Source organism: Equus caballus, chromosome X (genome assembly GCF_041296265.1).
Source record: "Equus caballus isolate H_3958 breed thoroughbred chromosome X, TB-T2T, whole genome shotgun sequence".
NCBI lineage: Eukaryota > Metazoa > Chordata > Mammalia > Perissodactyla > Equidae > Equus > Equus caballus.
In genome coordinates, this window is record NC_091715.1 from 43444228 (window position 1) to 43468498 (window position 24271).

At 45.1% G+C, this 24271-nt stretch overlaps 2 protein-coding genes and 1 non-coding gene across 14 annotated transcripts in view; 1 reads left to right on the forward strand and 2 right to left on the reverse strand.

Moving 5' to 3' along the window:
• The window catches only part of PFKFB1 (6-phosphofructo-2-kinase/fructose-2,6-biphosphatase 1), a 74408-nt gene extending 66257 nt beyond the window's left edge, over window positions 1–8151 (forward strand). For all 12 annotated transcript variants that reach the window (XM_005613883.4, XM_070257327.1, XM_014728664.3 and 9 more), the window contains 5 exons: window positions 523–627; window positions 3731–3860; window positions 6528–6590; window positions 7453–7517; window positions 7834–8151. In XM_005613883.4, coding sequence (XP_005613940.2) covers window positions 523–627; window positions 3731–3860; window positions 6528–6590; window positions 7453–7517; window positions 7834–7893 — 423 coding nt within the window. In that variant the 3' untranslated portion in view covers window positions 7894–8151. The remainder of the gene's footprint in view (window positions 1–522; window positions 628–3730; window positions 3861–6527; window positions 6591–7452; window positions 7518–7833) is intronic.
• A 1118-nt stretch (window positions 8152–9269) lies between these two features.
• On the reverse strand, window positions 9270–24115 carry LOC100062443 (trophinin). The gene is given in 15 exon segments (XM_023633447.2): window positions 9270–10825; window positions 11621–11682; window positions 11685–11734; window positions 19085–19147; window positions 19561–19603; window positions 19697–19776; window positions 20488–20524; window positions 20527–20578; window positions 21107–21186; window positions 21447–21513; window positions 21629–21730; window positions 22397–22485; window positions 22488–23114; window positions 23117–23459; window positions 24065–24115. Coding segments are annotated over 15 exon segments (3186 nt in total). The 3' UTR covers window positions 9270–9385.
• Window positions 11969–12102, reverse strand: LOC138922026 (small nucleolar RNA SNORA11). The gene has a single exon (XR_011435123.1). It is a non-coding gene; the product is annotated as a small nucleolar RNA SNORA11 (small nucleolar RNA).
• Window positions 24116–24271: the final 156 nt, after the last annotated feature.

Genomic DNA, 24271 nt, shown 5'->3' on the forward strand with positions numbered 1-24271 from the left:
CATGCCACAGACACACTGAGACCCACATGGAGAGACAAACCACAGAGATACCCGCATGGGCACATCCTCAGATGCTCAGACACCCTGTACACACACACTCACACAAACACACTACATATGCCTAGACAAATACACAAATACAAGGCACAGATCTTTAAACATACCATAGGTACACATCTTATGATGTGTACCCACATACATGCAAACACAGTCACAAACCCTTAAACCCACATATTTATAAAAATACTTATATGTACAATGTACATCTACAAACCTATTGGGATAATCATAGAGAAACACCACAGATACCCACTATACATTCAGCTTGAACACGCCTGTACACATTCACTCACTCTCACATACACACAGTCACACGCTTCATGCACACAAACACATACAGACTCAGACAACAGGCATAAACCTAGGGCTGTGTTCACAGGAAACCAGGTGCTCATGTGCTACTGTTCCACAATCATTGGCCTCAGAACTATGATAACTTTTGTTCCCAAATGATTTTCTCAGGGTGTCTGTGAGGAAATGACCTATGAAGAAATTCAGGAACACTATCCTGAAGAATTTGCACTACGAGACCAAGATAAATATCGCTACCGCTATCCCAAGGGAGAGGTAAGGTTTGGAGGGGTGGCCCGCCTCCTAAGACTCCTCCCCAGTATCTCCATTCCAATCTCCAGGATTCCATAGTTTCCTAGACAGCTTTAGAAACAGGGTAAAGCATATTTTGCAGCAGCTGCCATCCCACAAGGAACATGATTATCTGGCCCTTGGCTGTCTCAGATTCATGGCTATAAGCAACAGATTCCTCTTTTTTTAAAAGATGCATACTTGCATGCTTGTTTCCTTTGTTTCCGGAAGGGCTTACTTTATTCTAGACTTTGTCTCTGGTATCCTCTCACTAAAGGCACTTAAAATAGTTCAACATACTCAAATTTCCTGATGTTTTATTTCCAAATTGTCTAAAGCTCCAGCCTCTCTGGGCAGTACGTTGGAGTTCCAAGCCTCAATGACTAATAGTTTAACCAACTTCTTCGCCACCACATGAACAAGGCCATCAGTTCCCTATCCCCATATGAAGTGAAGCCTCATTGCTTTCAACCCAACCTCTATTTAGTCAGTTCCACATTTTAGAGTATTTATTAGTCACGCTCCATTTCTGATACAAATTCCTAGGAATAATTGACAGAAAAGCAGGACATCAAGGAAGATAAAACAACAGCTATCTTGTGTTACAAAGCACTTTCACATTTTTGTCTTCATCCTCAGAATGACATTATAAAGTCAGTCTGAATTTGCTTTCATTTTCCTTTGTATATTTTGAGGCTATGTTATTAGAGAGATACAAATTTAAAGCAATTATATCTTCTTAGTGAATTGTATATTTTGTTATTACGTAGTGAGCAAACCTCTTTTCCCCTAATACTGCTTTTGCCCAAACGTGTACTTTTTCTTATATTAATATAGCTATACAAGATTTCTTCTGGTTAGTATTTGCCTAGTTCATCTTTATCTGCCCATTTACATTCAACTGCTCTGTGTATTTTTGTTTTGTGTCTCTTGTAAACAGCCTATAGTTGGCTTTTGTTGTTTTCAATACAAACTGAAAATATATGTCCTTTGAATGGGTAAACTTGATATATTTATTGTAATTGCTGATTTATTTGAGCTTATTTCTTTTCTCTTGTTTTGAGCTCTCTATGCCTAATTTCTTTTTCTCTTTTCCTTCCTTCTTTAGAATTTATAGAGTTTGACATCTATATTTGAGCTATATACTCTGTTTCTTTTTTAGAGGTTACTCTTAACATTTTAATATGCATGATTAACAAAATCTAAAATCAATATCTCTACCCTCACCCTAAAACAATTTAAGAACTTTAAAACTCTGGTCATTTTCCCCTTACATGTTGATTGTTGTTTTATATTTTAGTTCAACCTTGTGTTTTAATCCCCAAATACATTTTTATTGCTATTATTAAACTTATTATTGTATACACTCAGTGTTTATTTAGATTTAACCATATCTTTGCCAATTCCTTTGATCATTCTTTCTCCTTGTATCTCAGGTTTTCCTTCTGAGTTCAATTTCCATCTTCCTTTACAAGTTTCTTTAGTGAGGATCTGTTGGTAGTAAACTCACCTTTCTTTTTGTCTAAAAATTTCTTGAGGGGGCTCAGTCCTAGATGATACTTGGCTTGGTATAAAACTCTAGGTTGACAGTTTTTTCTCTCAGCACTTTGAAGATATTACCCCCACTGTCTTCTGGCTTCTAATGTGGCTAAGTCTCCTGTCTAATTGCTGTTTCTTTTCTCTCTGACTGATTTTAAGGTCTTTGTATCTTTATTGCTTTTAAGGTCCACTCTGATACGTCTAAATATTAATTTCATTTCATTTGTCTTGACTGGGATTAGCTGGGTTTCCTGAATCTGAGGATTGGGACTCTTCATCAATTTTACAAAACTCTGAGACATTATATCTTTATTCTTCTCTCACATTCTGTCTGTTATCTTCTTCTGGAAATACAATTGGATGTGTTTTAATCCTGTCTCTATCCTTTATGTCTCCTAACTTCTTCTTATTTTCAATCTCTTTGCTGCATTCTGAGTAATTTCTTCGGCTCTATCTTCCAAATTGCTATTTCTTAAATTGTATCTAATCTGCTATTTATTCTGTCCATTGGGTTTTCAATTTTAATGAATATATTTTTTTGTTTCTAGAAAATTTTAGTTCTTTTTCAAATCTACATCATATATTTGATAGCATCTTGTCTCTTCATTACATTTTTTATTCCATGCTTTATTTCTTTAAAAATTTCAAATATGTTTATTTTATATTGTGGATCCTTTATTTTAAGTTTTTAGGATTCTCCTCTTGTTGTTTCTGCTTATTTTCACTCATGGTAGTTTATTTTCCTTGCATGTTATGTGAGCTTCAGTGTGGCAAAAATTTATCTGTGAGAATTCCATGTAGCCTGAGTTGAGAGAATTTCTATTTGCTTCTTCCAGACACTACTGGGAACTAATGACTTGAAATCAATTTTTATTAAACTCTCAGGCTTGTAGTTATACATTCTTACAGGAGGCTTTTCCTATTTTTTTTCCACCAAGAGTCAAGCAGAGACAGATACATGTTCTTATTATTTCCCTTTGCCTGTGGATATGCTTTTTTCTAACTTACACTTTTACTGATGATGTAACCCTTTGATGATCTCAGATTTATGTGAGACTCTCAGTCTCAACTCGCTACTTTGTACACACCTAAAGCCTTGTCTCCTGTCTCTATAAGGTTTCAAAAACTCAAGCCTCTTGGATACTGTGATTGGCAAATGTCCTCAGGGAAGTTGTGGCTTCTACATCCACAGATTACTCTTTTTTTCCAAGTTGTTCTCCATTTTGGAACCTTATATTTATAATGTTCCATTCATCTTCTTGAAAGGTCAGCAGTACAGACACTTATTTTATATACCTTTTCTAGGAATTTTTTTTAGTGGGAAGTTTTATTATTGCTGTTGTTATCTAGTCCACTATATTGATTGACCCCATTTAATAGATGAGAAACTAAGACCCAAAGAAGAAAGTGTGTTGCCCAAGGTCATACTTCTGAGTCAACAACTGAACTGGCGCCAGAATGAAATTTTCCTGATTCCCAGCCTAGAATTCTCCTCTGGGCAAATGTGCCTCATCTCCCTTTCTTACCCAAGCATTTCTCTCACTTTTAGTCCTATGAGGATCTGGTTCAGCGTCTGGAGCCAGTTATAATGGAGCTAGAACGGCAGGAAAATGTACTGGTGATCTGCCACCAGGCTGTCATGCGGTGCCTCCTGGCCTACTTCCTGGATAAGAGTTCAGGTACCACTCTCCTCTCTGTTCCTGTTGTGGGGCGCTGGATGTGATTTAAGATCTTGACACAAGCAATTGGTGGTCTATATCTTAGTAGCTGAGAGCACAGTATCTAGAACAAGGATTCCTGAGTTCCAGTTCTTGCTCTGTCACATACTAGCTTTGGGAAATTGCTTTAACCTCTCTGGCCTCAGTTTCCTCATCTGTAAAATGGGGAGAATAGTGCTAAAGTTTAAATTCAACATGTGTAAAGAGCTTAGAACAGTTCAGCACACATAGTATGGGCTATATAAGTGTTAGCCACTGTTATTAGTATTAGTATTTATTCTGAGCTAATGTTTACAAAGCCGACCTTAACAGTCTGCCTCAACCTGAAAAAGCTGAGCCAGTATTTCTCCGAAGCGTGCAGTCACCAGATGGTAATGGGACCTTTCATGGCCTCGTGATCCTAATTATAGATTTCTGTCTTTGCTGTAGGGATTATTTCCCCAAGATAGTGATGTTTCCATTTAAAATTTTTTAAATGGTAATTTCTTTTTGTAAAAAAATCTTGATGTAATTTACAGAGTATCTATATACTGACTACATATGCTGAACCACATACTAGGGCAGGTGGCCTGGCAAGGGACTGCTGTGTCACCTTGAGGTGCGAGAGTCCATTTCTGATGTGGACGCTGAAGCGTTGGCGTCTCCGGGAGACTGTGAGGGTGTGTGAGGACAGTGCGAAGTCATATGTGAAGGGGACAATGTCCTGCAGACTTGGATCTGTTGTACAATGCTGGTTTCAAAAAAGAAAAAAGAGCACTTGTAACATGGACTCATCCAGATTTGGGACCCAGGGAACTCGAGACCTTGACGTTGGACAAGTCATTCCCTCTGCCTGGTCCTGAGCCTCCTCACTGCGAAAAGGTGCTGGGGGTTGGGCTGGGGTCCTCGCTGCATTTCTGATACCGTCCGCGTCTCTACTGCACGATGCTGTCTTTCTTGAAACTGCGAGGTGGGCCCTGTAACCCCAACTGAGCAGATGAGGAAATGGAGGCTCTCAGAGGTGAAGCGACCTCCCCAAGGTCACGGGGCTCAGAGGGGCAGTGAGAGGCGTTGATCTCAGGTGCATTTCAGAGGCCCTCCCCTCTCAGACACACCTGGGCTGCGTGGGGGGCACATGCACCTCCCGTTTGCACACTGCTTTACCCACGTCTTACCCGCTTTCGTGCACAGGCCACTCCAGCTGCTCACAGCTGCCCGGGGAACAGGGCCAGGCAGGGCTGGGCATTTGCTCCTACTCCTGTTACTCGGGTGAGGAAACTGAGGCCCAGAGAGATGATGTGACTAAGAATACCGACCCACAGGGCCCCCTCCGAGTACATCTAGTCCAATCCTGTGCTGCGAGAGATGGGAGCACTGAGGGCCAGAGAGTAAAAGGCGGGGCCTAGGTCACTTGTCCAGGTGGTGGCAGAGCTGGGCCAGAGACCTCAGGCGAGTCGCTTCCCTTCTCTGAGTGTTCCATCACATGTGCAGTGAGCAGCAGTAACCCCCGCAGGGTATCGGTGAGGATGGAAGGAAACGGTGCACCAAGAGCGCCAGGCCCAGGACCTGACCACAATGATGACAAAGACGAGGAGGAGGAGCAGGAGGGATGCCCAGGATACCGCCAAACCTGATGTCTCAGGAGCCTGGGAGAGTGGTGGCAGGTCCTAAAAGCCTAGGATAAGCCTCAGGGGCAGCGAAGCCGTGAGGGGTGGGGTTCTGGCTCAATGAGGGGAGATGAGGAGCTGTAGGGGCAGACTGGGTGGGCAGGAGGGTGGGCTTCTGCAGAGAGGGGTGAGAGGTGGGTGTGTCGCCCCCACGACACCGTGAGGCCCTCGAAGGCAGTGGCAGCTGACTGCAGTGGGCAGAGCACACGTTTGACCTCAAAGGGTCCTGGGCTCAAGGACCAGCGCAGCCACTTTCTGGTTGTGTGGCTTACAACAAGGGTCTTGGAGCCTCAGTGTCCTTATCCATGGTACAGGCCTCTGATAGGGTGCCACTCATCCCAGAGCTGTCTGGCTAATAACAACTAGGCCGGTACAAGAAATTGTACGTGAATATTTAGAACCACTTTATGAATAATAGTCAATAACTAGAAACAAGTGAATCGAGGAATGCTTGTCCATCAACAAGCGTGAGAGGAGTCAGAGAGTGCAGGCCTGGGCTGGGGAGAAAGCTGTGGGAGCTGCAAGGTGCAGGCACACCTCATCCAAGGGCCCTGGCGCATAGTAGGGTCTCAGAAAACACTTGCTGAGACGCAGTGTGGGCCTTTGTGGTCGGGGAGCCTGTGGAAGGCCCGAGGCTGGGGGCGGGAGGGAGGCCTGCCTCGGTGTCACGTCTGCCCTGTGAGTGAGGAGGCAGGCCGCCTCCTAGGTGACCAGACTAACCCCCTGGGGCACCCACAGTCTGCCTGCATTCCCCAGGGCCCTCCTCCCTCCCTGCTCCCAAGGCCGCCTCTCTGCTCTCTTCCTCCCTGCCCACCTTGCTCTCAGCACTGCCCCCTGCAGAGTGCGGGGGAGTGGGCCCCTGGTGAGGAAGACCATGGGGAAGGAGAGATGGGCGGGGAGAGTGCTGCAAGCCTGGAGGCCTGGGGAGGTGGTGCTCTCCCCAGCACCCTGTCTCTGAAGGCGGCTTTCTCCTCCTTTCCAGATGAGCTGCCATATCTCAAGTGCCCTCTGCACACAGTGCTCAAACTCACACCTGTGGCTTATGGTGAGTGCCCCCTCCCCCATCTGGGGAAAGGAACATAGAGGCCATGAGCAAGCCTCCAGTGCCTACCATTTGCCCAGCAAAGACCTGGGGGAGTTTCTCTGGGTACGTAATTGGGTGTCCTGGTAGAGGTGGAACTGGTGGTAGTAAGATGAGAATGGGGAAGGACGAGGATGACCTCTAAATCTGAAGCCTGGCCCCAACTTTCTTTGTCTCTACTAGAGCACTGAGCATAGAGTGGCAAGCTCTAGGAGGAGAGATCCCCAAAGGGGACCAGAGGAATAAGTGTAGGTTGGGGCCAAATTGAAGGAAGGGCTCAAAGACCAGCCTGGGCAGTTCAGACTCTCTCTTGGGCCATTGGTTCCTCAGAACTCCCTTGTGTCCTTCCACACCTCTGGTGTCGCCATTGTCCTCTAAATAAAGTTTACCTGGAACTGATCACCCTAAGGCAGTGGCCCCAGGACTCTTCCACCACTTCAGCACCTAACATAGCCCAGAGGATCCACAGGCTCCATCATTATTATATAGATTAGTTTGCTATCTCACAGACCACAAGACTTGGGCGAGGCCCCAGAGATCATCTCTTCTCATCTCCTTCCCATTCCCAACTGAGCAACTGAGGCTCAGAGAACTCAGACTGTTAGGGGCAGAGCTGGCAGAACACCCCCTTGGCTCCCCTGAGACCTGGTGTCTACCCCACACATCACGCAGCTGGTCTAAATTCCCCTCCCTACAGGGAAGTCACAATCTGCACACAGTGTGGAGGGGGGTGTGGGTGGTGATGGGTGAGGGAGGAAATGACACCTCAGGGAAGACCTGGGCTTACCTTGGGGGCTTATGGATGGATGCGTTGTTCATTTCAAAGGCTGCAAAGTGGAGTCCATTTACCTGAACGTGGAGGCTGTAAACACACACCGGGAGAAGCCTGAGGTAGGTGAGGGACTCCGTGACCTAAGCTGGCACATGGTAAAAGCACCCTTCCCCACAGAAAGGCCGCTCCAGTCCCATAGAGCTTGGGTGTTGTGCACCAATAGGTAGAATAATCAGCACCCAGAAATGTGGAACTGGAGCCCAGACCCAAGCAAGGCACCATAGAGGTGCAGGGCTAGAGTAACCCCTGTTGAAAAGGCCTCAGACTGATTCCCCCGAGACTTGCCTGAGAAGCCGAGAGGGCAAGAGGCAGGGGAAGGGCTGGGGATCCACATTACTGCCTCCTTCCTATTAATCCTGGGCTTTCTCCTCTCAGAATGTGGACATCACCCGAGAACCTGAGGAAGCCCTGGACACTGTCCCTGACCACTACTGAGGCCTTTCCAAGAGTTAAACTGCCTCTCCTCACTGTCTTCTACCTTTAGGAGCTCCTATCCTTGCTCTTCTCCTACCCTGAGAAGACTCTAGACTTGGCCTCACTGGAAGAGCCCTGCTTCCAGTGAAGGGGCCCTCAGCAGCTCCAAAACAGGTTTCAATTTTTAGCTATAATCAAGGAGTGCAGTCTAGCTCTATATGAAAATTTTTCTTTCTTAATTCCTATTCTCTGATCAATAAAGACTTCTCTTACTGCCTACTTACTGATTCCTCCATTATCTCCCAATCCATCAGCACTCTTCCTCCTCATTGTTCTTCCATCCCTAGCCAGCTTGGATCCTATGTTCCATCTCTTTAGCCACTCTCCATACACCTACTATGAGCAGGTACCAGTGACCCAGTGGTGAAGAGACTCATACACTTACTATCTTTGTTCCTTTGTCCTTCCATCATAACCACTCAGCGAGACCCAAACCTTGTCTAATCCACATCACCTTTTTTGTTTGCATCTGCTACAGAGGTGCTGATCACTGCTTGAAGTAAATCTACATTTATCTGTTTCCACAGCCACCCTTAAATCCTGTTCAAAGTCAGGGTCACTCTGTATTCTCTGGCATCCATCCCGTCCCACCTTCTCAGGGATGGGCTACTTCAGTCAATTCCTGACTATTCCATATCTGTCTCCTGCCCTCTATTAGCTTTTGCCCCCACAGTCTATGCAACACGCTCAGGTTTCTCTCTTCTATCTCAAGAAAACTCCCTTGTTCCCATGTCTACCTCTAGTTACCTTCCTTTCTATCCTCCATTCTTACACAAACATCTCAAAATGAATCTATTCTTACTGTCCAGAACCCTCCCTCACCTTCTGTTCAAGGCGTTCCCCTTCTATATCTTTGCTCAAGCTATTACCCCTTGTCTGCCATGCTTTCCCCTGGTCTCTATCCTATTGAAGTCATACTTGCCTTTTTAGCCTCAGGCTTGAGCCCACCTTCTGTAAAAAGCTATGCTGATATCTAGCTCTTCTATGAACCCAAAATGTCACTCACAACAACCCAAGCACATTAAAAGACAGAAAAAAGCTCCAATTCATTTTGCAAATTTAATGTAACTCTGATACCAAAATACAACAGCACACAAAAAGCAAACAATAAAGCAGGATTGGCAAACAGATTTTTCATAGCATGTCAATCTCAGCTGGTAGTATCTGCTTAGACTGCTGCATAGATAAAGATTCCAGGGATGTACCTTGGCTCCATGGAAAGGACTGCTGTAATTTATTAGCGGTATCTGTAAACATGGGTAATAAGCCTGAAAAAAAACCACCAAACAGTAACACATTTTGGCACCAAATATACTATTTTCTCATACTTCCTTCATTGTCCTCATTTCCCCACCTTGCCCTCCTGCCTTGGGGTTTCTTTAACATCTCCCAGATCTTATACCCATCCCCATGGGCCCTGGCTGTGGAAATGCTGTAATTATCTAAAACCTCACTAGCCATAGGAGAAGCTACAGGCACCAAGGCTGGTGGCTCCACCACGAAAGCCAGCACCGTTGCTCGGTCCATTGCCAAAGCCAGCACCACTGCTTGGTCCACAGCTGAAGCCAGCACTGGTGCTCAGTCCACTGCCGAAGCCAACAATAGAACTGGGTCCACCATTGAAGCTGGTGCTGGTGCTAGGTTCGCCAGTAAAGCCAGTGCTGGTGTTGGAACCACTGCCAAAGCCAATTATGGTGCTCATTCCTCCATTGAAGCTGGTGTTAGGCCCACCGCTAAAGCCATCACTGATGCTGAGGCCACCATTAAAACCAACACTGGGGCCAATTGTGCTGCCAAAGCCAGCATTGGTGCCCAGTCTACCACCAAAGCCATCACCAGAAATCAGTCTGCCACCAAAGCCAGCGCTGGTGCTCAGTCCATTACCAAAGCCAGCACTGGTGCTCCGTCCACCACCAAAGCCAGCACTGGTGCCTAGTCCACCACCAAAGCCAAGACTTGTGCTCAGTCCGCCACCAAATCCAGCATTGGTGCTTAGCCTATTGCCAAAGCTGAAACCAGCACTGGTGCTGGGTCCATCACCAAAACTGGCACTGGTAGCACCACTAAAGCAGGTGCCAGTGCTAGGAGGGCCACCAAAGCAGATACTGGCACTGAGTGTGCCACCAAAGCTGGCACCAGAGCTGGGATAGCCACCAAAGTAGACACTAGTGCTGAGTGTGCCACCAAAACCAGTGCTGGTGCTAAGTGCACCACTAAAGACTGCACTGGTGCTGAGTGCACTGCCAAAGCTGGTGCTGGTAATGAGTGTACCACTGAAGCCAGCAGTGGTGCTGAATGTGCCTCCAAAGCCAGAGCTAGCTCCACCAATGAAACTGGTACTGGTATTGAGTAGGCCACTGAAACTAGAACTGACCCCACCACCAAAGCTGGCACTGGTACAAGGTATGCCACCAAAGCTAATGCTAGCTTCACTGCTGAAACTAGAGCTAGTACTGGCTGTACCACTGGAGCTACAGCTGGCTCCACCACTTAAACTAGTGCTAGTGCTGGGTGTGCCACCAAAAGAAATGCTGGCTGTACTACTGAAGCTGGCACTGCTGCTGGGTGTGCCACCAAAGTTAATGCCAGCTCTACCACCAAAGCCACCACTGGGGCTGGGTGCACTACTGAAGCTAATACTAGCACCATCAGTGAAGCTAGCCCTGATACTATCTCCTTGGCTGAAGTCGACGTTGGTGCTGGCATCTGCATTTTCTTGGGCTCCGGCCTGAATTTCAAATGAAAATCTGCTCCAGGACTGAGCATCATCACCTAACTCTTCCCTTGTTAGGCAGTCGATATCCATGTCATCCTAATTCCAGGGCCCAGCCACAGCTTCCTCTCCAATCCTCATTTGGGCTCTTGCCCAGTCCTTGGGGTCTTTCTTCTGCACCTGAAATGGAAACAATAATCATTATAAAGAAAATAACATTTGTAATTATGTATTAAGTACATACTATGGGCTTTATATAAAACTAATAGCAGTATTTTTTAAAATTCTTAGTTACTGGGGCTCTATCATGGGCCAGTCCTGAGATTTGATTTCAGCTCTGACAACTTAGGTGCTGAGTGACCTTGGACAAGTTACTTAACCTCACTAAGCCTAAGTGTCTTCATCTATAATATGGGAAATAAGAGAGTATGTTATGGGTTAAATGCTTTTGTTCCTCCTAAATTCATATGTTGAGGCACCAACCCCCACTGTGACTGTATTTAGAGATAGGGCCTAAATGGAGGTAAAGTTAAATGAGGTCATAATGGTGGGGCCCTGATCCAATAGGATTAGTGTCTTTATAAAAAGAAGCTCTCTCTCCACCATGTGAGGACAGAGCAAGAAGACATCGTGTGCAAGCCAGGAAGAGAGGCTTCACCAGAAACTGACCCTGCTGGACCTCGATCTTGAACTTCTAGCCTCCAGGAATGTGAGAAAATAAATTTTTGTTGTTTAAGCTGCCCAGTCTATGGTATTTTTGTTATGGCAGTCTGAGCAGACTAATACAAAGTAAGAAGAATGAATGAAACAATGTAAACTTTAAGTCCAGCAGCATTCTGGAACATAAATAAAGTTCCATAAATTTATATATGAAGTGCAGGCTGCTCTGTACCTGCCCATCCCTGCACATAGCCTGCTCCAGCCAGGGGCATCCCGTATCTTTAATATGCCAAGTCAGGGCAGCTCTCCTATTACCTTGCATGCAAACTTGAGGACTTTCGTCTTGCTAGTCTCATGATAGGAGCGCAAGCCCCAGAGAACTCGTATTCAGGTGGTCTGCTACTGGGAAGCCTCTTGTACTCCAGGTACCTTGGAGAAAGGAAATGAAACTTGCTTCTAACCAAGCAAACCTGTTGTCTAAGCACCGAGCACCAGGTGGCAAACTCCTCCAAACAAATACTAAACTCAGCTCCTTGAGAAAGATTTCCAAGACCTTCTTTCCCCAGACTCACTCCCAAACACAGTTCATGGTCTTGGCCTGCAATATTGAGCAATTTCCCACTGGCCCTGTGCAAAGCAGTCACTTGGTGCCAGAGGGGAGGCAAGTATAGGTCATGATGTCATGTCACAGGAAGGCCAAAGTATCCTGCCACCCGTGAGGAGTAAACCCAAGTTTCTGTTGGGTGTGTTTTAAACATAGGAGCCAGTCTTCAGGCACTCTGCTCTGAGCACACCGCATAGCAAGGGTCTTGTGTTTGGTCTGGCCCAGCCCTAGAATGGTCCACCCATGGGAATTGTGAACAGGACTCAGTTCTAGGGCACAGGATACCCATACTTCTAAAGCTAGTATAAGAAAAGGGCTGAAGGATCTTGTCAAGATGGCGGTGTGAGAGACATTGAACTCGCCTCCTCCCACAAACACAGCCAAGTTACAACAATTTTTGGAAAAATTACTCTGGATTGAAAACTGAAAACTGGATAAAAAGAACCCGCACAACAAGGGACAGTCCTGACGAAGGCAGAAGAGGCAGTAGGTCCTGCAAGAGAGGAAAAACCCACCTTTGGGAGCAGCAGAGATTCTCAGCTGGCCAGGCGGGAGACACCCTAAGGTACGCAGTCCTCCCTGGAGGAGTTAGGTCCAGAGACGGGGCGATACTGCTATAAGCATACTTCAGATTCAGCCAAACTGAGACGGGGGTCTTACTGTCTGGCTTTGCTGGCTATTGACTGCAATGGGGACACCCCCAGAAAAGCTATCAGACAAAAGCTGAAAAGACCTGGGTCTTAAAGGGCCCACTCACTCATTGCAGCAACCTAAAATCACCAGAGAGAAGGCTGACAGTCCTTCAGTGAAACGAGACTCACCTGGTGGGCTCTGGGGGCATCTTGGTGAGAGGAGGCACCTCTCCAGAGACTGAGACATTGGTTGGGGCCATTGATCTGAGCTGGTCCAGGTGTGCTGACACGGACCCCTGTGGGTGCCACTGAGGTTCATCCCTTGGCCTCTTAGCCCAGGGGTCTGCCATGCCCACTAGAGCACAGATTGAATCCAGTTCAGCCAGGGCAGACAACCCGCCCTAGGGTCTGACCCCACCTAAGGGCAAGCTCTCAGGCTACTTTTCAGCCTGCATTGACTGGGTGCCTTGATCCTCTACAGGCATGCAAAGGTATCTGACTCTGTGGGGCAGGGCCTGTGTGAGGACCAGGTGAAATGTGGGGCGCACTGGTGGAGAAGTGGGAGCCCCTGCAGTGTGGTGTCAGGGTATGCTCCAGGGGTTTGACAAGTGTGCATGACCAGGACTGTGTTGACAGTGTATGTGGTCCTGTGGGGGGTGAGGCTTATCAGTGGCAGAAGACAAATGCTTCACAAATAGCCATAAAAAGGATTGCCCCATCTTCCAAAGCCTGAAACAATTGAGGGCCCTCGGGCCTAGGGCCAGCCCCACTCAGCAGCACTCCTAAGAGAACTGACAACAGCCTTGTAGGCCTGAGGCCTATCACAACTGTACGCCCCTGAACCTAGCAACCGGCTATACTGGGTACCAACCCAAGTAAGAGGAAAACTGCAATAGGAGTGTGCTGATAGTCTTTGTAGCAAACAGTGCTGAGGCTCCCCAAACCGGATTTACAAACAGCTGGCCAGGGAAGGAAAGACTAGACTCCCTGGGTACCTGCAGTGGGAGCAACCCTGCCGCAGCAGAAGGACACAAGTAGTGCACAAAGAGGTCACTCCTGGTTCTTATGGTCTGGTGACGAGAGTGAAGCACACTGCTGGGCCTCATAAGGCATCTCATACATAAGGCCACTCCTCCAACTTCAGAGGACATAGCCCACTCACCTAATACATAGAAATAAGCACAGAGAAAGAGGCATAATGAGGAGACAAAGGAATACTTTCCAAGCAAGGGAACAGGACAAAACCCCAGAAAAAGGACTAAATGAAACAAAAACTAGTGACCTACTCGATAAAGAGTTCAAACAAAATATCATGAGGATGCTCACAGATATGGGGAGAAAGATGGATGAACAAAGTGAGCACATCAGCAGAGAACTGGAAGATATAAAAAAACAGTCAGAAATGAAGAATACAATATTGGAAATGAGAAATTCACTAGAATTTAGCAGAGCAGAGGAAGCAGAAGAATGGATCAGTGAGCTAGACAAAAGACTAGAGGAAATCACCCAAGCAGAACAGAAAAGATAAAAAAGTATTAGACAGAATGAAAACAGTCTAAGGGAACTCTGGGACAATATCAAGGGTGCCAGTATTCAGATTATAGGTGTCCCAGAAGAAGAAGAGAGAGACAAAGGGGCAGAAAATTTATTTGTAGAAATAATAGATGAAAATTTTCCTAACCTGTGGAAGGAAACAGACATCCAAGTTCAGGAAGCACAGAGAGCTCCAAACAAGATAAGCCCAAAGAGGCCCACACCAAGACATATTATAATTAAAATGTCCAAAATTAAAGACAAAGAGAGAATCCTAAAAGCAGCAAGAGAAAGGCCACAAGTGACGCATAAAGGGAAGCCCATCAGGCTATCAGCGGACTTCTCAGCTGAGACCCTACAGGCGAGAAGAGAATGGCACTATGTATTTAAAGTGCTAAAAGGAAAAAACCTACAGCCAAGAATACTCTGTCCATCAAGGTCATCATTGAGAATGGAAGGAGAGAGAACATGCTTCCCAGACAAGCAAAAATTAAAGGAGTTTATCAACAAGAAACCAGTTCTACGAGAAATGCTGAAGGGACTTATTTAAGTGGGAAAGCAATGACCACAAATAGAGATAAAAAAATTATCAAAAAAACACAAAACAACAAAAACAAAAAACCAAGCAATAAAATCACTTGTAAGGTAAAAATATAGTAAAGGCAACAGATCAACTACCTGTGAAGATAATAGGAAGGTTAAAAGACAAATGTACTAAAATCACCTATTTCAATGATAAGAGGGTAATGGATAGACACACACTAAAGATGAGACTATATATGATTTGAAAAACATATAATGTGGGAGGAGGGGAGTGAAAAAGTAGAGCTTTTAGAAAGAGGTCAAGCTAAAGAGTCTATCAACTCAATATAGACTGTTATATGCATAGTATATTAAATAGGATCCTCATGGTAACCACAAACCAGAAACCTATAACAAGCAAGAAAAAAAATAAGACAAAAGAAATCAAACATATTACTAAAGATAGCCATCAAACCACAAGGGAAGAGAGCAAGAGAAAAAGAAAGGAACAGAGAAGAACTACTAAAACACCCAGGAAAAAAAAGTGACAAAATGGCAATAAATACATATTTATCAATACCTATTTTAAATGTCAATGGTCTAAATGCTCCAATCCAATGCCATAGGGTGGCCAATTGGATAAAAAAGGAAGACCCATGTATATGCTGCATACAAGAGACAAACTTCAGACCTAAAGACACTCAAACTGAAAGTGAAAGGATGGAAAAAGATGTTCCATGCAAATAGCAAGGAAAAGAAAGCAGGGGTAGCAATACATATATTAGACAAAATAGACTTTAAAACAAAAACTGTAACAAGAGACAAAGACGGGCACTATATAATGATAAAGGCAACAACCCAACAAGAAAATATAACACTTGTAAATATCTATGCACCCAACATAGGAGCACCTAAATATATAAAGCAATTATTAACAGACATAGGAAAAACAGACAGCAACACAATAATAGTAGGGGACTTTAACACTCCACTTTCACCAATGGATAGTTCATCCAATCAGAAGATCAATAAGGAAACACTGGCCTTAAAGGACACATTCGACCAGATGGACTTAGTAGATATATACAGAACATTCCAACCAAAAACCACAGAATACACATTCTTTTCAAATGCCCATAGAAAGTCTGCAGGAATGATCACATATTAGGCCACAAAACAAGTCTCAATAAATTTAAGAAGATCAAAATAATACCCTGCAACTTTTCTGACCACAAAGGTATGAAACTAGAAATCAACTACAGGAAGAAAACTAGAAGAGCCAAAAAAATGTGGAGATTAAACAAAATGCTACTGAAGAACAATTGGGTCAATGAAGAAATCAAAGAAGAAATCAAAAAATTCCTGGAGACAAATGAAAATGAAAACACGACATGCCAAAATCTGTGGAATGCAGCAAAAGCTGTTCTAAGAGGGAAGTTTATAGCAATTGAGGCCTTCCTCAACAAACAAGAATTAACAAAACCCTTAGCTAGACTCACCAAGAAAAAAAGAGTGAAGGCTCAAATAAATAAAATCAGAAATGAAAGAGGAGAGATTACAACGGACACCTCACAAATACAAAAGATTATAAGAGAATACTATGAAAAGCTATATGCCAACAAATTGGATAATCTAGCAGAAATAGATAGATTCTTAGAAACATACAACCTTCCAAAACTGGACCAAGAAGAAGTAGAAAATTTGAATAGACCGATCACCAGTAAGGAGATCGAAACAGCAATCAAAAACCTCCCAAAAAATAAAAGTCCAGGACCAGATGGCTTCCCTGGTGAATTCTACAAAACATTCAAAGGAGATTTAATACCTATCCTTCTCAAACTCTTCTAAAAAATTGAAGAGGAGGAGAGGCTTCCTAATTCATTCTATGAAGCCAACATTATCCTGATACTGAAAACCAGACAAGGACAACACAAAAAAAGAAAATTACAGGTCAATATCACTGTTGAACATTGATGCAAAAATCCTCAACATAATACTAGCAAATCGAATACAACAATACATTAAAAATATCATACATCATGATCAAGTGGGTTTCATTCCAGGGATGCAGGGACGGTTCAACATCTGCAAATCTATCAACGTGATACACTACATTAACAAAATGAAGAATAAAAATCACATGATCATCTCAGTAGACAAAGAGAAAGCATTTGACAAGATACAGCATCCATTTATGATAAAAACTCTAAATAAAATGGGTATAGAAGGAAAATGCCTCAACATAATAAAGGCCATATATGACAAACCCACAGCTAATATCATTCTCAGAGGAGAAAAACTGAAAGCTATCCCTCATAGAACAGGAAACAGACAAGGATGCCCACTGTTACCACTCTTATTTAACATAGTATTGGAAGTCCTCACCAGAGAAATCAGGGAAGAAAAAGAAATAAATGGGATCCACATTGGAAAACAAGAAGTGAAACTGTCACTCTTTGCAGATGACATGATTTTATATCTAGAAAACCCTAAAGATTCCACTAAAAAACCTTTAGAAACAATAAAGGAATACAGTCAAGTCACGGGATACAAAATCAACATGCAAAAGGCGTTTGCGTTTTTATACACTAACAACGAAGTAGCAGAAAGAGAAATTTAAGAATACTATCCCATTTACAATTACAACAAAAAGAATAAAATACCTAGGAATAAATTTAACCAAAGAGGTGAAAGATCTGTACACCAAAAACTATAAAACATTGTTGAAAGAAATGAAGAAGACACAAAGAAATGGAACGCTATTCTGTGCTCTTGGATTAGAAGAATTCACATAGTTAAAATGTCCATACTTCCTAAAGCAATCTATAGATTGAACGCAATCCCTACCAAAGTTCCAACAACATTTTTCACAGAAATAGAACAAAGAATCCTAAAATTTATATGGAACAACGAAAGACCCCAAATAGCCAAAGGATTCCTGAGAAAAAAGAACAAAGCTGGAGGGATCACACTCCCTGATTTCAAAATATACTACAAAGCCATAGTAACCAAAACAGCATGGTGCTGGCACAAAAACAGACACACAGATCAATGGAACAGAATTGAGAGCCCAGAAGTAAACCCACACATTTATGGACGGCTAATATTCGACAAGGGAGCCAAGAGCATACGATGGAGAAAGGACAGTCTCTTCAATAAATGGTGTTGGCAAAACTGGACAGCCACGTGCAAAAGAATGAAAGTAGACCATTCCCTTACACCATGCACAAAAATCAACTCAAAGTGGATTAAAGACTTGAACGTAAGACCCGAAACCGTGAAACTTCTAGAAAAAAACATAGGCAGTATGCTCTTTGACATCAGTCTGAGCAGCATATTTTCAAGTCCCATGTCTGACCCTGCAAGGGAAACAAAAGAAAAACTGAACAAATGGGACTACATCAAACTAAAAAGCTTCTGCACAGCAAAGGAAACCAGCAACAAAACAAAAAGACAACCTAACAATTGGGAGAAGATATTTTCAAACCATATATCAGATAATGGGTTAATATCCAAAATATGCAAAGAACTCACACAGCTCAACCACAAAAAAACCAAGAATCCAATTAGAAAATGGGCAAAAGATCTGAACAGAGATTTCCCCAAAGAAGATATACGGATGGCCAACAGGCATATGAAAAGATGTTCAGCATCATTAGCTATCAGGGAAATGCAAATTAAAACTGCAATGAGGTTATCACCTCACTCCAGTCACAATGGCTATAATTAACAAGACAGGAAACAACAAATGTTGGAGAGGATGGGGAGAGAAGGGAACCCTTGTTCACTGCTGATGGGAGTGCAAACTGGTGCAACCACTATGGAAAGCAGTATGGAGTTTCCTCAGAAAATTAAGAATAGATCTACCATATGATCTAGCTATCCCACTGCTGGGTATTTATCCAAAGAACTTGAAAACACAAAGGCATAAGGATACTTGCACCCCTATGTTCATTGCAGCATTATACACAATAGCCAAGACTTGGAAGCAACCTAGGTGCCCATCAAGGGACGAATGGATAAAGAAGATGTGGTATTTATACACGATGGACTGCTACTCAGCCGTAAGAAATTATGAAATCCAGCCATTTGTGACAACATGGATGGACCTTGAGGCTATTTTGCTGAGTGAAATAAGCCAGAGGGAGAAAGTCAAATACCATACGATCTCACTCACAAGTAAAGATAAAAACAATGACAAACAAACACATAGCATTGGAGATTGAATTGGTGGTTACCATAGGGGAAGAGGGGAGGAGGGCAACAGGGAGGGGTGATTAAGCTCACATGTAAGGGGATGGACTATAATTAGTTTTTGGGTGGTGAACGTAATGTAATCTACACAGAATTCAAAATATATTATGATGTACATCCAAAAATACACAAATAAATGGGAAAAAAAGAAAAGGGCTGAGTAACTACTTTTAGAACCAGACCAGTACACCCAAAACACATCAGGGCCTGACAAAGCCCCAAAACACCACTTACTTCTGCTTCGCAAACTCATCTGTGATGAGCGTCCTTACTTCCCCAAAGGGTGAGTGCCTCACCCTGACAACGGGAAAATGAATGAATGAGTAGATGTCAGAAGTTCCCAGATGAGGGCAGAGGTATTCCCCTACGTGGACGAAACCTCTCTAGCACATGAGACTATCTCAACGAAGCCAGGAAAAAGTGAACACATGGCCACTAGAAACAAATGGTTGAGGCCGATGGTTCTTTGTTAAAGATGCCCTGAAGGTCAATCTTATATCTCAGCTGAGAACAGACAGAGGGCATAGGTGAGACAGGGAGCAGAGAGTTCAGGACCATTTCCCCATCCACCAGGTCAGAACTCTGGGCCCTCTACCCAGTCCAGCACTCCCGCCCACTCCACCAGACCACTGGGCTGATGCAATCCTGAGACCATCCTCTCTTGCCAAAGGAGAACATGGACAGCAAGTGCAGAGAGAGCCCAATCATACCCAGGGCGCAGCCCCAACTTGCGCAGCACCTCCCAGATGACAGCTGCAAGGGGAGGCAAGAGGAGACAGGGACAGAAAATGAACACATGGAATTCTGACCATGGCCACCCATTCAGCTGTGCACCCAGCCACTCACCCTCACTGGACCGATTTCCATTCATGAAGATGATGCTAAGAAGCACCATGAGGAGACCTAGTTTGAGTGTATCCTTGGTCCTAGGGGAATATTAGGACACAGAGAAGGTTTACATCCAGTAGCTATCTGCAAAAGACACACCAGCCAGCTTCGGTAGACTGGCCTCTCCAGATTCCTCAGATAAGGGAGACTTCTGCCCAGTCTATGCTTCAAGCTCTATGTGACCCTGGGCAAAGCACGTAGACTCTTGAGCCTCAGCCTCCTATTCAGTAGAATGGGAAAATCACATCCTCCCCTCCCTGGGTTGCCAAGAGAATGGAAGAATTCTCTCAACCTGGTACAACCCAGGCACTTAGTCAATGTGAGTCCCTTCTTTCTCTCCCACATCCCTCAGCCCCAAGAGAATTCTAGGCACAGAATTCTAGGTACTGATGACCCTGCTCTTTGAGCATCATGATACACCCACACCAGAAAGCCCTCCCTTGAGAACCACTCAACCAAGGCTAGTAGGAAGAGACAAGCAACAACAGGTTGTCTGGGAAACTTCTAGAGAAACAGAAAACCTGACAGTAGGAATGCCCCACCTCAGGCTTCTATGCCTTTCAGCCAATCATAAATCAGGTACCACCATTGTGTGCAGGGCTCCAACTACAGTCGGGAGCTGCAACAGGAGCTTTATAGGCCGTCTTTCCTGGCTCTCTAAGGGGATGTGGGGAGAGAGAACAGGGATGGGGTAGTACCATGGAAAAGAGCAGAAGCCTCCCTCCCACCCCAGCCCTTTCCCAGCTTACGTTCCCAGTACGCCGGCAGAGGATTCTTGAGTGCTGAGAGAATATACAAGCTACTTTGCTTATCAATTTCCTTCAGATTGACTTGAAACATCTGCCAAGTAAAACAATAGCCTATGAGATCACAAAATTCAGCTTAGGCATCAGTGAGCTTCCTGAGCATCCCACAGTTCCCCGTGTACCTAGGGGTGTGTGTGTGTGTGAGTGAAATCAGTGAGATAATGCATGTAAAGCACTTAGCTAAGTGGCCAGCACACAGCAAACAGGTAACAAATGTACTATTGTTATCAACATCATCTTCATGATTAGTGGGAACCTAGGGAGACAGAGAATGGGGAATGGAAGGGAGAGGTGAGCATCTGAAATACATTACAGGACGTGTCCAGCAGTGGACAGAAGCCGGGACTAAGTCGGACGGCTTGGGTCCAAGCTGTGCTTTTATCCCTGACTTGCTCTGTGACCCTGGGCTAGTCTGTACTCCTCCCTGGGCCACCATATGCTCATCTGCACAGAGACGGGATTGGATGAGTGAGTCTCTGTGTTCCCCCAAGAAGGGACATGTACACCTTTGTTCAATTCAAGGCATCCCCATTGTGCCCATGCCCCAGAGCTGCCTCTTCACCTTCTCCAGAGCGTAGCTTGCTCGTTCAACGATCTCTGGGAAATATTCATCATATTCTTGGATGACATCCTTCAGCATGTCTACAGGAAAGCAGACGTGGGAGCAGCTGGGCTGAGCAGGGGCCACAGAGCAGCAGCCCTTTTGCCAGCCCTGTGGAGTCAGTACATTCTGAGTCCTGAACAGTGTTAATGGGAGGTGCCAGCTATGGCAGGGTGTGAGGAGGGCAGAGGAAGACATGTGAGACAATGAGGAGGCCATAAAGATAAATGGCTATCCTCAGGGCATGAGGGAAAAAGGAATGAAGAAGAGAGCTCAGGCAAGAGGATTGCTATGACTCTACCTGAGCACTTGATGGGGATCTCTGTCTCGTCCTTAACCAACAGGTATTTCACCAACTTATTTGCCCGGGAGAAGAGGAATACATGGGGAGATCTTAATAAGTTTACAGAAAACTTGAAAGGATCACAGAGAAGAGGACAGGTGAAGAAGAGAAGAGACTGGGCAGCACTGGATTCTTACCTTTTCTTGCAAAATGGCCGCATCTCGGGGTGGCGGAGGCCTCCAGCCCCACAGGATCCTCCTCTAATTACTGCCACCTCTCTCATCCCCTTTCAGATGTTTGGACTGCATCATCAGAAATAAGGAAGGTCCAGAGTCACCAGGTTAAAGAGATGACTCTGTCTCCTTACCCTGCCTCCTTCTGAAAGTCCCCTAAACCCTCCCTGTGTGGGTCCTGACCTTACCATTGGCCACCCTGAGCCCTAAACTTGTCTTTCACTGTCTTCTAGGCAGGAGTTTAATTTCCCTACCAGGACAGAAGCAATGTAAGGGCAGGGCCTGGGGTTCCTTCTTTTCTTTTGGCCCTCATTGATTCTTCTGGCTGTACCCCTTGAACAAGTCACTTCATCTCTCTAGAACTCAGTTTTCTTATCTGTAAAACTGGAACAAATGATCCCTAGCTGGTAAGAGTTACTTTCAAAACATAAAGACATAACCTGTGTGATTGTACCCAAAACAAAGCCCGGCTCATGGTAACTACTGTGTAAATGCAAGTTGAGTTATATCCAGATTGTAGCGAAGTGTACGGATGTCTTATTTCCCCATCAATTTGTGAACTGCCAGGGAGTTCTACATCACATTCTTCTCAGCATCTGTCACAGCCTATCTGAACACAGGGACTGGCTCAGAGTAAAAAGGCTCAGTAAACTTTTATAGAACAAATGAACAAACTAGGAGGATAGGGATGGAAAAGAAGTGCAAAGTTAAGGATGGTGATGTCAGAGATCTCACCTTTCAGTTCCTCCTGACCCGGGTCCTGTTTGTGGGCTCCAGACTCAACTGAGCCAGGTAGTCATCTGCTAGGGCCTGGACATCAGCAAAACCTGAGTCTCAAGGGCACTTATGTTGGTCTGACAGATGCCCATCTTGACCTGGGCCCCTTGGTCAACAATTTGAGGCTGCCTTTCAACTGCCAGGCCCTTATTGATAGCCTTCTCGCCCTTGAATTTTTGGGGCCAGATCGTTATTGCTGAGGCCTCAATCTGCCTGGTAGCTGTCTCAGCGGACTTTGGGGTCTCTAGCAGCTCAGTGTCAGTATGTGCACCTTTAACAATTGCCTTTTAGGCTTTGGAGGCTTTCTTAGTTCGTATGGAGGCTGCTGTGGACTGGGTGTTGGCTATCTCATTGGCAATTTGGCCTTGGGTAGTAGCTATGTGGGTGATGGTTAGAACCAGCGACATCTCAGTGGCAGTAGCTATGGCCTTATTGGCAGCCTTCTTAAACTTGGAAGCTTTCTTAGGCTTGGTATAGGCTATCAAGGCCTGGGAATTTGCTGATTCACTGGCAGCTGGAGCTTGGATAGTATGTGGGATGACTGGTAGGTTTAGGGCCTGCAAGGGTGACTTGATCTGTGTAGTGACACTCTCACTGCCAGCTGGAGATTGGCAGCTTTGGGCTGCCTTAGCGGTAACTTTTTCTGTCTTGTTGGCTTTCTTAGGCTGAGCAGTGAAGAAGCCTGAGTTTTGGCTGTCTCAGTGGTAGCTGAAGCCTGGTTGATCTGGGGGATGATCGGCAGTTTTTAAACCTGCAAAGTTATTTTAAGCTTGTTCATGGTAATTGCATTGGCAGATGGAACTGGATGGGCAGCAGTTATGGTCTTAGTAATAGCCTTAACAGGAGCCTTCTTGGTTTTGCTTTTCTTTGGCTGGTTGGAAGCTGGTGGGTCCATGGCCAGGGGTTCCTTGGTTGCCGCAAAGAGGGTATGCATCAGCAAGACACTGTCCTCTTCTGTGGTTTCTGCCTGGACATCTGGAGGGAAGTGAAGCCCTAGGCTCCCAGGGGGAGGCAGAGGGCCCTACACACTTAGGATTATGATCTGCTGAGCCATCTGGCCTCCCTACAGCCCACCCTTTCCAGAAGGCCTCCCGTTACTCTGAGCAATGATTGATTGAAGGGGAGGGTGAGGGAAGAGGAAGGGAGGAGGAGACAAAGTAGGGTAGGTTTTCCTCTCCTCCTCCTCTCCCATGCAGGGGAGGAGTGAGACAGGTTAGGCAGGGAATTACCCAACTACAGAGTGGTAGAGGAATCAAGAGTAGTAAGTGAACTCAGGATGGGGTAGATGGCCTGGCAGGAATGCAGAGAGGCCTCACCTGGAACGCAGGCATTCTATAACCGTATTCACTTTTCCTATCCATTTTTCTGAGAGGCAGAGTAACAGCTGAGCCTGAGAGGAAGGGGCCTGAGTTAAGGGAGAATGACAGGGAGGAGGAGATTCATTAGACATCCCGCCTATCCTAGAGGGAGGATCCCATCTAACCTTGGGCCCCAAACTCTTCAACTACTGGGTTCTCACATCTAGAAACCCAGACGGTCTGGTTTACAAACCTTAGCTTCTTTTGCCTCCAAGAAACCACAAGGCAGTTCTACGACCCCGCCCCTTTACCCTCACACGCCCCCTACTGCAACTCGATAGTGCGCATTGCGCATGCGCACCAACCCGGGCGCCCCCATCTCAGGCACTAGGTTCGCATGATTTTGGTGTGCTGCACACTCTGGCCACCTCAATTGCACAAACGACCAATGCTCCCAAAGCAGTAGAACATCTGGGCCCCACCCCTGGCCCACTCTAACTGCATCACATCTTGGTCCAACCCTTCCCCCAACATC